Source organism: Notamacropus eugenii, chromosome 5 (assembly GCF_028372415.1).
Source record: "Notamacropus eugenii isolate mMacEug1 chromosome 5, mMacEug1.pri_v2, whole genome shotgun sequence".
NCBI classification, from domain to species: domain Eukaryota; kingdom Metazoa; phylum Chordata; class Mammalia; order Diprotodontia; family Macropodidae; genus Notamacropus; species Notamacropus eugenii.
In genome coordinates, this window is record NC_092876.1 from 118,412,481 (window position 1) to 118,426,643 (window position 14,163).

The 14,163-nt window shown below is 37.2% G+C and overlaps 1 protein-coding gene across 13 annotated transcripts in view; it reads left to right on the forward strand.

Moving 5' to 3' along the window:
- Nucleotides 1-14,163, forward strand: part of DLG2 (discs large MAGUK scaffold protein 2) — a 1,590,913-nt gene that overhangs the window by 1,499,844 nt on the left and 76,906 nt on the right. For all 13 annotated transcript variants that reach the window (XM_072610680.1, XM_072610682.1, XM_072610692.1 and 10 more), the window contains one exon: nt 13,735-13,810. In XM_072610680.1, coding sequence (XP_072466781.1) covers nt 13,735-13,810 — 76 coding nt within the window. The remainder of the gene's footprint in view (nt 1-13,734; nt 13,811-14,163) is intronic.

Here is a 14,163-nt window from a genome sequence, read left to right on the forward strand (position 1 = left end):
GGTGCTCCTAATTATCTTCATGTAAGAGGAATTATCTTCTCAAGGAATATCTCTCAGTATCCAGTCTTTGTGCAAGGACAAGAAATTGTTGGACCATACCCTGGAAAACCAAGGAAATGAAAGTCAGGAGTGATGTTGTTTAAAATTATCAGCTTATTCCCAAAAGCTGTTTTTATATTTTCAAAATGCTACCAGGCCATTTTCTCATCCATAACACATTGATTTCTGAAATGCCTTTAAACAGATGATTCATGTAATCAGGCAGTGCAGGACTGCTTGCTGTATGAAAGGTCATGTGAGGATTGAACTAAGATAAGCCCAGGTTTGAGGAGTTATGATTTATGTGGAAGATAAGACTTCAGATTCCCTCAGCCTTGGAGAAGGCTGGGCCGTGAGTTCTGTGCGTCTTCTTGCTGTCTTTATTTTGGTCATATGAACAGGGTTAGAATGAGGAGAAAAAGATGTATCTGTCCTGTTTTCTCTGCTTTCTTTAGAAGCAATAGTATGATAGTGTAGGAGCAGTATTGGGTTAAAAGACCAGAAAGGTTCTAACCTTGATTCAGCCACTAATGAGGTATGTGCTCTGAGGAAAGTCTCTGAGCTTGTGTAAACCGCAGTTTCTTCCTCTAAAATGATGAAGTTGGAAGATCTCCATAGGATTTAGCACAGAGAGGAGTCTTGGGTCACAGGTCATGGAATCATAGATTAAGAGCTGGAAGGAAACTTGGAAGCCATCATAGAGGTTACCTAATGCTGCAGGCTCATTTTACCGAAAAAGAAGCTGAGTCTCAAACAGGTGAGGTGATTTGCCAAAGATTACACAGGTGGTAAATCACAGAGTCAAGGTTCCAGCTCCTTTGTGACCTGACTTCGAGTGTTCTCTCTACCATACCATGATGCACCTTGAAAGAAAGAGTTAGGGAGGGAGGAAAGAAGGAAGGAAAAAATGAAGGAGAGATGAAGGGAGGGAGGGAGGGAGGAATATTGGCCCTATTGTCTGGGGCCAGAGATTAGTGCATCTCTGACTATCAGACACTGGGATTTTTCTCCTACCTTTTAGGCATAAGAGAGGTATCAAGGAAGTGATACCATAATCCTCATTTCATGGCAGCATGGGTCTTGTCACTCTTCCCCCTCCCAAGCATTCCAAGATTAACCACAAATTCTAGGATGAAAAATACATACTAAAAGCAAAGATAAGCTTCTTGCCATAAGCTATAACTCAGATCACACATACGCTACAGGTTTAGAATAAAGTACCAGGGACCAACTAAAGACAGCTGGTGTTGTAACACATTAGAACATAACTTCTTTGAGGAAAGGGCTTGCTTTTTTTTTTATTCCCAGCACCAAGTAGAGTGTCATGCCACATGGGCACTTAATACATGTTGGCTGAATTGTTCATTTGAGTCAAGATGCCCCACCAATACAAAATACAATGGGACAAACCATTCCAAAAGTTCTCCCTTTGGTTTTGCCTTAAGGAAGTATGGCATAAGAGTGTCGGGGGACACAGGTTCATACCCTGTTATTGTGTATTATTGGGGAAGTCTCTCTTCATTTATAAAATTAAGGAGTTAGAATAGATTACTCCAAGGTCCCTTTCAGCTCTGTGTAGACATGAATTGAAGAAATATGAGAATATCAATATGAGTTTCAGTCCCTTTATTGAATTTCTGCTTATTTTTCTCCACCTGAGAGACTAAAAGTAACAGTAATACTATGCTCAACCTCACAAAGGTTGCTATGATGATATATAAGTCAATGCTGAGAATTGACCTCTGGATGTTTTATATGGCAAATTTTATATAAGCCTAAAGAATTAGTTCTCTACCAGATATAGTAACCTTGCAATATGATAATGGAACTCAGTATATGTTCCTTTTCACATACAGTACTATAAATGTCCTTTAAAATGCTGATTTCACAAGTCCAAGATGGCAGACACATGGCTAGATAGTACCCTGCATGTTCCAAATGAGTGAATGATGTCATATGGTGGGCAAAATATGATCTTTGTTCACAAGAAAAGACTCTTCACTCTGCCCTAATATAACCTTTCTGGTGTATTGTATTCATTCAAGGGCATTAAATTATATGAAGGCTAGCATCCAGAGGAGGGTGATCCAGAAAGGGGCAGGCATTGAGTCCCTGCCACTTGAGAATTGCATGAAAGAACTGGAAACATTTTGCTTGAAGGGGAGAAGATTTCAGGAAGACTTGGTAGCTATCTTCGTGTATTTGAAGAACTGCCAAGTGAAAGCAGGATTGTACCTGTTCTACTTGATCGCAGAGGGCAGAACTAGAATTTACAGAGAGGCATATTTAGGATTCATATACAGAAATATTTACTATGAATCAAAGCTCTCCAAAAGTAGAATGGGCTTCCTGGGGAGGTAGTGGATTTTCCTTCAGAGAGATCTCCAAGCACACACCAGGTGACCACTCATCTTGTGTGTAGTAGAGAGATTCTCGTTAAGGTGTGAATTGGATAAGATGATCTCTGAGATACCTTCTGATTTTGAGATGCTTTAGTTCTGTGAAGTATTTGTTGAGGGTCTCTGGCTTCATCCTTCATCCCAGCATATTCTTTGAGAAGAGATCACTCTCAACCTTGCAATGCCACGAATAGCACTTTGTACTCACGAGGCCTCTTTCTTCTGAAGAGCTCTCAGCAGTTTTCTGAGTGAAATCATTTTCCAACTGCCTCCGATGATCATTGTCCAGCTGTCTGATTTACCATTTCTCTAGCTTCTTGGATGAGAACCACTTTTAGCAGCCACAGTAAAGTTGGATCAGGGAAAATGGATTTGGAATTGTAAATCATATTTCTGTATCCATTTCTGCTTTATTTTATGATGGGTGCAGTAGACCAGAAAAAGCCAGAATTTATAGTTGAGAAAGAATTACTCTCCAATTTTCTCCTGAGAATCTGGCTAAGTTTCCAATCCTTAAGTCTTACTGATTAAATGAGGTTTGAAAACAATTTGTCATTAGACTTTTTCCATGGATGCCATCTTCCTAGGGTTAATATCTTATTTATAAATGGAAAGCCATCATTCTATCTTTAGGATCTGAAGACCACAGCTGAGGAATAATCTCTGTAATGACACCATTGGTTTGCCAGATTATACATTTTGTTGAAGGAACCTTGGAGAGCATCTAATTCATCATCATTTTATAGATTAAGAAACTGAGGCCCATAGATGTTGAATGATATGCCCAGAGCCACACAGATACTAAGCAGTAATGCTGAGACCCCAGATGCTGTGACTCCAGATACAACCTCTGCCCCTATACATTTCCTTTCTAACCCCTATTATAAAAAGGCCCTTTGCCCTGACACAGCTGGTTCCATGATCCATGTTTTCTGGGGAATGACAAGTGATATTTAATGTGTGACTGGTAAAATCCAAAATAAGTAATATTAGCACAGTATTGAAAGTTTGCTCTTCAAGTAACCCAACAGAGCAGGGAGAAGTAAAGACTCTGTTGGTAAAATGATGTCCCATGCCAGCTACCCACCCCCACCCTATCCCTACTATATATCTGAACTGAGCCCAAAGGAGCAGATGGGAAGTAGAAAAGAAGGCAGAGGGAAACAGTTGGGCCTATTAAGTCATGGCCATTTCCAAATCTCTGGAGCCTCCAGTTGTCAGAATATATTCCTCACATTTTTCAGCCCTATTTCTCATTTTAGCATTTTGGCCAGGGTTCTAAGCAGAGAGGATTTTTGCTAAAAACAAACTAATTAAATGCTTTATTCCAAACAAAATAATGAAAGTACACTAATCTTTCTCAGATGCTAAATCTGTTTTGGGGATCCATTCCTTCCTTGGAATAGAGTTAACTCAATCCTGTAAACATTTTTTAAATTAGTTGGTCAGTTGATTATTGTCCTTCATTCACAAAGAGGATCAAAATGACATTACTATGTTGGGGTCAAAGGTACAATATGTCTAGGCTTGGCTGATCTTTCTAATATGAGCTCAGAAGGCTTTACCACAAGTCAGGCACAAATAGGCCCTATGAATATTTGGAATAAACATTTGACCCCGAATTGTTACCATGAATAGAAAAGCAATGATATATAATATATTATAAAATATAAATATATTATTTAAGATTCGCAGTGCACTTTCTTCCCAACAACTTTAATGTTGGAAACCACAGGGAGGTTAGGCAACAGAGAAGTTATCACACAGTTGGGGAGTGTCTAAGGTATGATTAGAATCCAGATTTTTGCTACACAAATGACAGAATTTTTTTCTCCCATGACACCATTCAATATATTCATAAATTGAAGGCCGAATGAGACCTTAAAGAATATCTAGTTCACCATCTTCACTTTACAGGTTAATTAATCAGCTGTTAACAAAAGCCAGTAACATTCCAGATATTCTACTAAGCACTGAGGTCAAAAGGCAAAACAGTTCGTGACCTCAAGGAGCTTACATTCTCATAAGAGAGAGAACATCGTATACATAGGGGAAACTGAGGCCCAGAGAGGTTAAGGGATTTGCCAAAGATCATATAGATAGTAAGAAGCAAAGTTTGGATACAAACCCAGTATTGATTCCAATTTCCTTTCCACCATCTTGTGTTCTTCATCCCTATTTCTCCTTCTAGAGTTCAGTAGGTCTGTGATTTCGAGTTGATCTCCCTGACCCCAAGTCTTTCAAAAGAGTTCACAATCTGATAGTAGATGAGGATATGATCAGTACCAAAGTAGCTATAATATAAAAGCAAACCAGGAAACCACATAAGAGAGGCACAAAGAGTGTGCTCGGAGAGGTCTTAGGAGGAAAAGCTCATTTCCAGCTGGTTTAAGTAAAAGACAGTTTTCTATGGAAGTTGACATTTGGGCTGAGCAGAATGGGTAAAATTCCAATAGGCAAAGGATGAGAACTATGTTATTTATGTCTGTTAGTTAAAAAATTCCATCATCTCTTCAAATTGTATCTTATTCTATAGAATAAATATTTATTTAAGGCAATGTCAGGTTGATAAGCTATTTTTAAGTGCACATGAATTTATAGACATAGGGATTTTTCTTTTTTTCTCTTACCTTATCTAAAGGACAAGTTAAGGGTGGAAAATACATGTGAAATGTCTTCTCCAAACATTTTTCAAGGTTGAACAACTAAAGGCTTGCTCATCTGAGGTATCCCTTAGGGCCTAGAAACAGCTTAACATGATCATTCTGCCTAGCTGGTCAAAAAGAACATGCATCTCTACTGGACCTAGCTTTATTTTCACTGTTCCATGTCCTATTTTGGTTCTTTTTCCCTACACTTTGAACTTTCAGTCCTGAAGAAATGAAAAAAAGTAGGTCATAGGTAGTTGTTTGGGGTTTAGCTGTGGATAGGTGGGGATGGTTGACTGGAATTTTTCAGGAGGTGTGACTTGTGACAAGTCACTGTGCTTCTTACAGAGAGTCTCAGTTTTCTGCTCTTTGAAACAGGTATCGACTTGCATTTTTTCCTTCACTGGGTTGTTGTGAGGGAATGTAAAGTCCTTAAAAAATAGGAGCTCTTAGCTTATTCATATTTAACTCCCTCATCATTCTCCATGATGGTTCCACCACCCTCTAAGCCACAAAGCCTCAAAATTTCATCTACCTTTGACTATTTTGTCTTTCTCTGTTTTGTCTTTTGTCACATCTCACCAGCAGTCAAGTCTTGTTGAGTCTACCTTCATGAGTTCTGGCATCCATTGCCCTCCATCCTTTGCCACTCCCATTTCAGTGACCCTAATATAGTCTCTAATATTACTTCATTTACATTACTGTAATGTCGTTTGTCCTTTGTTATGAAAGATGACCATGACATCAGGAAGGTGATGCCATAACATGTAAGTGAGTTGGATTTAAGTGAGGCAGGGCTGTGCAAAGTCATCAGCCTCACTCTCTCCTCCAGAGCCATCTGTGTCCAATGGACAGATATAGACAACTGGACAACTGGAGATGGCCCCAATGAAGTGGGAGACCTTGTTCGTTTTAAATGGAGGTCTTTAACAGGTCTCAGTTTGACTGAAGCAGCGCCCATTCAGTGATTAACTAAGAAAATTCCATTCTTTTTCCCTCTTTAATACCATGTCCTCTATAACATCCTCTAACACCATTACCCAAGAAATGTATCTAATACAATCAGTAAGTCAAGAAGCATGTATTAAGTACCAATTATGTGTCAAGCATTGGGGATACAAAAAGAAGTATTAAAAAAAGCAAGCTGCTGCTCTCAGGGAGCTCACATTGCTATGATAATAACATCCCCCCCCCCCCATTTAGAAATCCTCTGTGGTTCTCCTTTCCTTAATAGATCATAATAAATAACCTTTGTATAATGAGAAAGTTCTCATCATGACTTAAAGACTGCCAATGGTGGGGAACCCACCGCTTCCAAAGCTGCCTATTCCACTTAGGGAGAGGTCTGCTTCCAAGAAAGTTTTCCTCTTTCCTCATTTGTAAAATGAAGCGATTGGATTTGATGGCCTTTACGGTCCCTTCCAGCTTTGCATCTGCATTTTATATTGAGCCCCTAATCTGCCCTTCAACAATTTAGACCCTTTGTTTCTTGTTCTACTTTCTGAAAATGTGCCTGGGAGGCATCTTTTGCTGTGTCAAAGGTACCTCAGTCACAACATCTTCAGTGGCTGCCTACCTGCCTGCCACACCGGTGGCTCCTAACACACTTTGATACTTTGGGCTCATCCTTGGATGTTGCTGTAAAGGATTCTCCCCCAACTCATTTTATAATATTGGAATATTTTGATTTGAGTTAAAATTTTTATCAAAAAATACCTCAGAAGATAATTGATTATACATACTCACCATGGCTTTTTTTTTTAAACAATACTCTCCTGTTAGAATGTGAGCTCCTTCCACGTAGGGATTATTTTATTCTTTTTAATTGTATCCACAGTATCCAGTGCAGTACCTGGCACATAGTAACCTCTTAATAAATACTTGTTGGCTGATGGACTAAAGTTATCATAAGAGAACATGGAAGGATTATTTATATTTAGGCATATGTATGCGCACATGTGTATGTGTACATGCATATATGCATATGTATGTGCGTATATGTGCATATGCACATGTATATGCATACACACATATCTTTACTGCAATGTATTACTTCTGTTATAGCATCATTGGGGCAGCTAGGTGGTGCAGTGGATAGTGTTGGTCCTAAAGTCAAAAAGATTCATCTTCTTGAGTTCAAATCAAGCCTCAGACACTTAGTAGCTATGTGACCCTGAGCAAGTCCCTTAACACTGCCTCCATTTCCTCATCTGTAAAATGAGCTGGAGAAGGAAATAGTAAACCACTCTAGTACCTTTGCCCAGAAAATCCCAAGTGGGGTCACATAGAGTTGGACATGACTAAAACATTGGAACAACAACAAACATAGTAGGTTTTGAGATCATCAGGTTCTAATAAACATTTCCAGTACATCTCATTTTTTTTCAGACATACTCCACACTGGAGTACTCACTGTCCCCCATTCTTGCCCTGCCCTCATCATTTCTTTGCCTTTGATGATGCCGTGTCTGGAATGGACTTCCCTTCATTTCTGTCTTTTAAGATACCTCCCTTCAAAGATCATCTTGAATGCTTTCTCCTCCTTTGAGATGTTCCTGACCCATACTTACCCCTCCATATATGAAAGTAATCTCTCCCTAATCAACTTCTCTTAGACCTTTCCATTGTACCAATCACTAAACTTCCCTTATAAATATATCTACATATAGATATATTTGTATCTACATATAGATACATTTGTATATACAGGTAAATATGGTATGTAATATATATCACTTTTGTAAGTGTATAGATATATTTGCTATACGTGTGTATGTATATAAAAATATTATATATGTGTATGTATCTTTTATACTGCAGTTTCTTTTAGAAGAGGGCCTTCATCATATATCTATGTAAAATCAATTCATAGCACATAGTAGACCCATGACCAATATTTACTGAGCTGAGTTGAACATAGGAATTATTACTTCCATGCTTGCTATTTCCATCTTTGTCCAAATAATTGGGCCACTGGCTCATCCCATAGAGGTTTTTGGCCTCCGAGTCAGCTGCTTGTGGTCCAGGCTTTGTGACATTCTGTGACAGATGAAACCAAATTGGAACCACTAGAGGGACACAATCTGTTTGTTTAGTGATTTAGATCTCCTTCATCACGCTTGCTAAGTGACATTTCCCCAATGCTTTGTCACAGAGCTTCTAATACATCGAACCTGCTGATATTCAGAACTGCTCATTTTTCAGGAACTGTTTCAGTTTTGCTTCTTATAATCAGCACTTATCACAGTGCCCAGAATATATTAAGCACTCAATAAATGCTTGTTGATTGATTGACTTTCCCGCAGTACCACCAAGAGATCTTGTACATCTTTCTTCACCTTGTAGACTGGGTGCTCCCAAGTTTCTGCTCTCTTTCACATGTCCTTGTGGGCCAGCATTCCAAAGCATAGACCACTAAACACAGCCTCATGGGGTTAGATAGGTCTGCCTTGACTTGCATGGCCATTTTCCCATCTCAAAGTTGCGTGGGTGTAGCTTCAACTAATACAGGTGACTATATGTAGTCACAGGTGATTCTCTCTCTCTCTCTCTCTCTCTCTCTCTCTCTCTCTCTCTCTCTCTCCATATATATATATATATATATATATATATATATATATATATATATATATATATATATATATATATATATATATATATATATATATATATATATATATATATATATATATATATATATATAAAATGTGTGTGTGTAAATACATATTCCAGCCTGCCCTCCATCCATGATGTATCTTGCTGGAGCTGGTGGCAGCGATCCATCACCGGATATAACAATAACAACATCAACGAGTAGCAATCATAGAGGACTTTAAAGTTGACAGAGCACTTTGCATCCTTTATATCATTTCATCCTCAGCATTTCTGGCAGGGAGCTGATATTATCCCTATTTTGCAGATGAGATAACTGAGGCACAGCGGGGTTCAGTGACTTAACCCAGAGTCACAAAGATAGTAGGTGGATTCAAATTCGATTCAAATTCAAATTCAAATTCACCTAAATCCAAGTTCAGTACTCTATGTATTCTGCCATCTTTAAATTCAAAGTCAAAGGAAGGAATTATTTTTTTTTTCTTCACAAGTAATTGTTCTCCTTATACTTATTTTCATTGAGTTCCCATCACAGAAGACCTAGGTAATCACATAGGTGATGAAGCAGGACTCAGAAGGAAAAAATGACAGATCCTTTGGCCTAATGACCTTGGGCAATTTCCAAATGAAGTCTTTTAATAAACCTGCTAAAATGGAGCAGTAGAAATTGCTGATTTTGGGAGTGTTATATAAAGCCAATTTGAATTTTAATGCTAAAATGAATTTATCATACTTTTTGCTTTAATCCAACTGCTAATTGCTTTACCTTTATCAGAACCACATTGTAGATGATCATGCACTTGGTTAATCTGTATTATTAGTCTTTTTGAGTTGAAAATTATCTTTAAAAAATAGCAATTTGCCCTCCCCACCCCTTCCTCCAAGAACTGCTCATTTCATATCCATTTTAAAACACAAATTGGTCTTGGTTTATTTAAAGCTCAACCAAGAATTGCCAAAAATCTTCTAGATTTTTAAAATTTTAAAAAAAAAACCTTTAGCTTCACATTTGTCATGAATTTTTATTACTTTATATGGGCTCATTCAAGATCATCAATGTCATTGTAAACCTTCAATGCTGTGCCAAAATTTGAGATATTAACAAGATCTTCAATTCATTTATTCCTTACCTTTGTGAATGAAAATTCACTTTATTTGACTATGTATCAGATTTTTTAAAATAGTTGCAACATTTTGAAATCAAATAGATGTTCATTAGATATATAAGGTAGATAACTAAACATACAGGATGGTGGGATTTAAAGTCAGAGGGAACCTAACTCCTCTAGTCCAACCATTTCCTTTTAGCACATGAGGTAACAGATCTCATGCCCAACATGGTTACATGGCAGAATCACAAATCAAAGACAGGTCTTTGAACTCCAAATTCTCTGTTCTTCCCAAAGCATTTATCATTCTGATGAGACTATCACATATTAGTTTATTCAGTATCTGCCTAAAGGTAGACAACCCTATTAAGAATGTGGGGAGTAGGAGAAAGGTGTGGCAAATCGACTATTGGAATGTCTTTAATGAGAAAGATTTATTAGGAAAATGTAAAATTCAGCACACGAATCTTGAAAATAAGAATGTGATATATCTAGAATTTGTTTGTGAAGGAAACTGTTAAATGAAAAGATAAATGAAAGCTAAATGTAAGTTAACATATGTATAAAGCATTGGTCAATCCTATGAGTGTATGTAGTAGGAATTCCCATAACACTGTTTGTACCATTTTAGGACGGTTTGTCACTTTCTACCTTAATTCATTTTCAAAATAACCAGGACACAACTTATGTGAACTGCATGATCAAATTCAACTGTTGTAATTTCTTAGAACTAGAATCAATCAATCATCAAGCATTTTTAAGAACTTATGGCCTGGCATTGTACTAGAAGAGTCCTTCAAGACTATATATCCCATCCCTATTATTTTACATACAAAGAAACAGGCCCAGAGAGGTGAGGTGATTTTTCCAAAGTCAGACAGAGAGTAAATGGCAGAGCTTGAGTTTGAACTCATGATCCACAACGAGGAATTTATCATACTGATGCAATCATAGGTACTAGCCAAAACAAAATTAAACAGATGAACAATCCTCAAGACTTACAATATGACCATGCATATTATCTAGAAGCTTCTAGGTAATACAATGCATATAATTATGGGTCTGAAGTCAGGAACTCCTGATTTCAAATCTAGCTTCAGATATTTGCTAACTGCAACTCTGGGCAAGAAACAAGCGCTGCCTGCCTCAGTTGCCTCAAATGTAAAATGGGTATCGTAATAATACCTCCTTCCTAGTGTTGTCATAAGGATCAAATGAGATATTTGAAGAGTACTTAGCACATCATCTTGCACATAGTAGGTGCTTAATAAAGGCTTGTTTCCTTCCTTCTTTCCATGCCCTTATTAAAAGCTCATATTGATTTATTACTTAGAAATTTACAAAGTACTCCCCCCCACCTCAAAATCTCCATAAGTTAGATACTGTGAGTATTTCAAATTCCATTTTGCTGATGAGAAAACTGAGGCTTCTTATCCTAAGTTTGGGATTTTTACAACCCTACTTGTCTTTTAAGAGGTACTTATTTGATGTTTATTGGATTGAATGCCTTTGTAACGTGTGGTTAAAAGCATCAGTAGCCTCTGTAAATGAGAGAGTAATTTTATTGGGACATAAGGAAGTAGTATCCATCAGTCCTCATTAGGAAGGCTGGTTTACAAAAAGAGTCCAGAATAATGTTCATGCAATGTTTGGCATTTTTGGAGGATGAGAGAGAGGCAGTTTTGATCAATATTTTCACCTGCGTTAAAGCTGAGAGAAGCCAAGAAAGCTTGGAGCCAATAATTTCCCCCATGATCCTCTTTCCATTTGGCAGATTATGGTGATTTAGGCCTTCATTTTCTCCCTTTTCTGTCATACCACTTGGTCCACAAGTGCAAAACTATGGCAGTTCTTAAGCTTTAATATCAATAATTACCTTTGAACAATTTGATTCCACTGTATCCATGCAGATATTGTGCACCAAAGTGAAGTAAATAAATCCTGTGGCTCAGCTGTGTAGCTATAGAAACCTGTCCCCTCAGTGTTTCAACAGAAAATGTAAAAGACTTCTCATTTGCAAAGTAGAATCAATTTACGATAAGTTTAGGCTTCAGAAATCTACTCAGTTCTTCTGTTTAGTTTGGGGAAAATTTTAACTGGGTAAAACGTTAGTATTATATGCACATACATTTATATACCCACATATATAAGATGCTAATATATATATTTACACGTATGTATGTGTACATCAAGGGTTCTTAACCTTTTTGTGTGTCTTTGGTAGTCTGGTGAAGTGTATAGATTCCTTCTCAGAAGAATGCTTTTTAAATGCATTAAATAGAATGCAGAAGATTACAAAGGAAATCAATGATCAATTATCAAAACATTTAAAGAAAAAGTTCATGGATCCTTAGTTAAAAACCCCTGGTACAGGAGTAGGGAACCTGTGACCTCAAGGCCACATGTGACTTTCTGGGTCCCTGAATGCAATCTTTTGACTGAGTCCAAGTTTTATAGAACACATCCTTTTATTAAGTGGATTTGTTCTGTGAAGTTTGGATTCAAAGGTCTGTACTTGAGGACTTAGAGGGCCACATGTGATCTTGAGGCCACAGGTTTCCCACCCCTGCCCTGACATACGGATATATACATACTTATATAGATACTTGTCTGTGTTGTTGAGTCATTTCTATCATGTCCAAATCTTCATGACCCCATTTGGGATTTTCTTGGCCAAGATACTAGAATGGTTTGCCATTTTCTTTTCTTGCTCATTTTAAAGATGAGGACACTGAGGCAAACAGAGTTAAGTGACTTGCCTAGGATCACACAGCTAATGAGTATTTGAAGCCTTCCTGATTCTAAGCTCAGTGTTCTATCCACTGTGCTACCTAGTTACTCATAGACATAAACACATATATTGAACAGATGGGGAGAAGATGGATGGATAGATAGATGGATGGATGGATGGATGGATGGATGGATGGATGGATGGATGGATAGATAGATAGATAGATAGATAGATAGATAGATAGATAGAGTTACAGAGATGAAGGAGAGATAGATAGATAGATAGATAGATAGATAGATAGATAGATAGATAGATAGAGTTAACAGAGATGATAGATGATAGATAGATAGATAGATAGACAGACAGACAGATGGATACATAGAAAGAAAGAAAGAAAGAAAGAAAGAAAGAAAGAAAGAAAGAAAGAAAGAAAGAAAGAAAGAAAGAAAGAAAAGAAAGAAAGAAAGAAAGAAAGAAAGAAAGAAAGAAAGAAAGAAAGAAAGAAAGAAAGAAAGAAAGAAAGAAAGAAAGAATCAGATCAGAACTTCTGTGATTTCTTTGATTAAAGGAATTCCTGGGAAGGAAATCTCCCTTAGAAATTCAGATTGACAATAGTCCTGAAATAGGAGAAGTTTAGGGCAGTGAAAGGTAGAAAAACTTGCCCAGACTCACCTAGTCAGTAATTATCAGAAGCAGAATTTCAACCTCAGTCTTTCTTACTCAAAAGGTGTCTTTCTAGTCACTAAGTCACATTGTTACATGAATGCATGCATGCATACCTATACTACCCAGCCCTGTGACTTCATCTACATCAAGAATTCCTGGTGTGGAAATCCCTCCTACATATGGTGATAACCAAAAGTATGTGTCATATGAAAGATTTAACCCAAATTTTCCTAACTCTGAGGTCAGCCCTCTATCTCATCAATCTCTACCTTTTTTCTAAACACTGAACTTTCCATACAAACAGTATAATGAATTTTGAGGATTCATTGCTGGCTTCCACTTAGAAACTTGATACTAAACCTTCCTTTCCCTCAAATATGATAAAATTTGAGTAGATTTGAGTCAAAGAAGTTGAGGAGAGATGTGAGGACAGAAGAGAATATGTAAAGTAATAAAACTATTTACTTTTTCTTTTAATTCCTGTTTAGTAACCTAATCTGTTTTCTCCTGTTTTTGTTTTTATTCTCCAGAGTGGAAAGAAAGGAACGTGCTCGATTGAAGACGGTGAAGTTTAATGCAAAGCCTGGTGTGATTGATGCCAAAGGGGTAGGTAAAAAAGAACAGAGAATCCAAGTGGTCTCTTTTGCCATTTACGTGAATCTAATTCACATTTTCATTCTATAGAACAAAGTACATTATGATAATCCAACAGGAGCATCAGAGCAAGGGCATATAATTTTAATCATACTTCAAAGCACAATTAAATCTTTTTTTTTCTTCCAATGAGGTGGTTTTCTAAATAAATCACTAACAAACATGGGGGAAGTAGATGTGGACACAGCCACCAAGGTGTTTTCTCAATCTTAACAGTAATGTTAATGATGAGATTGAAATGAGGATACTGTTAATAACACGTCAAATACTTTTGTTTCATTTTTAAGCTAAGGTTCTAAATTCAA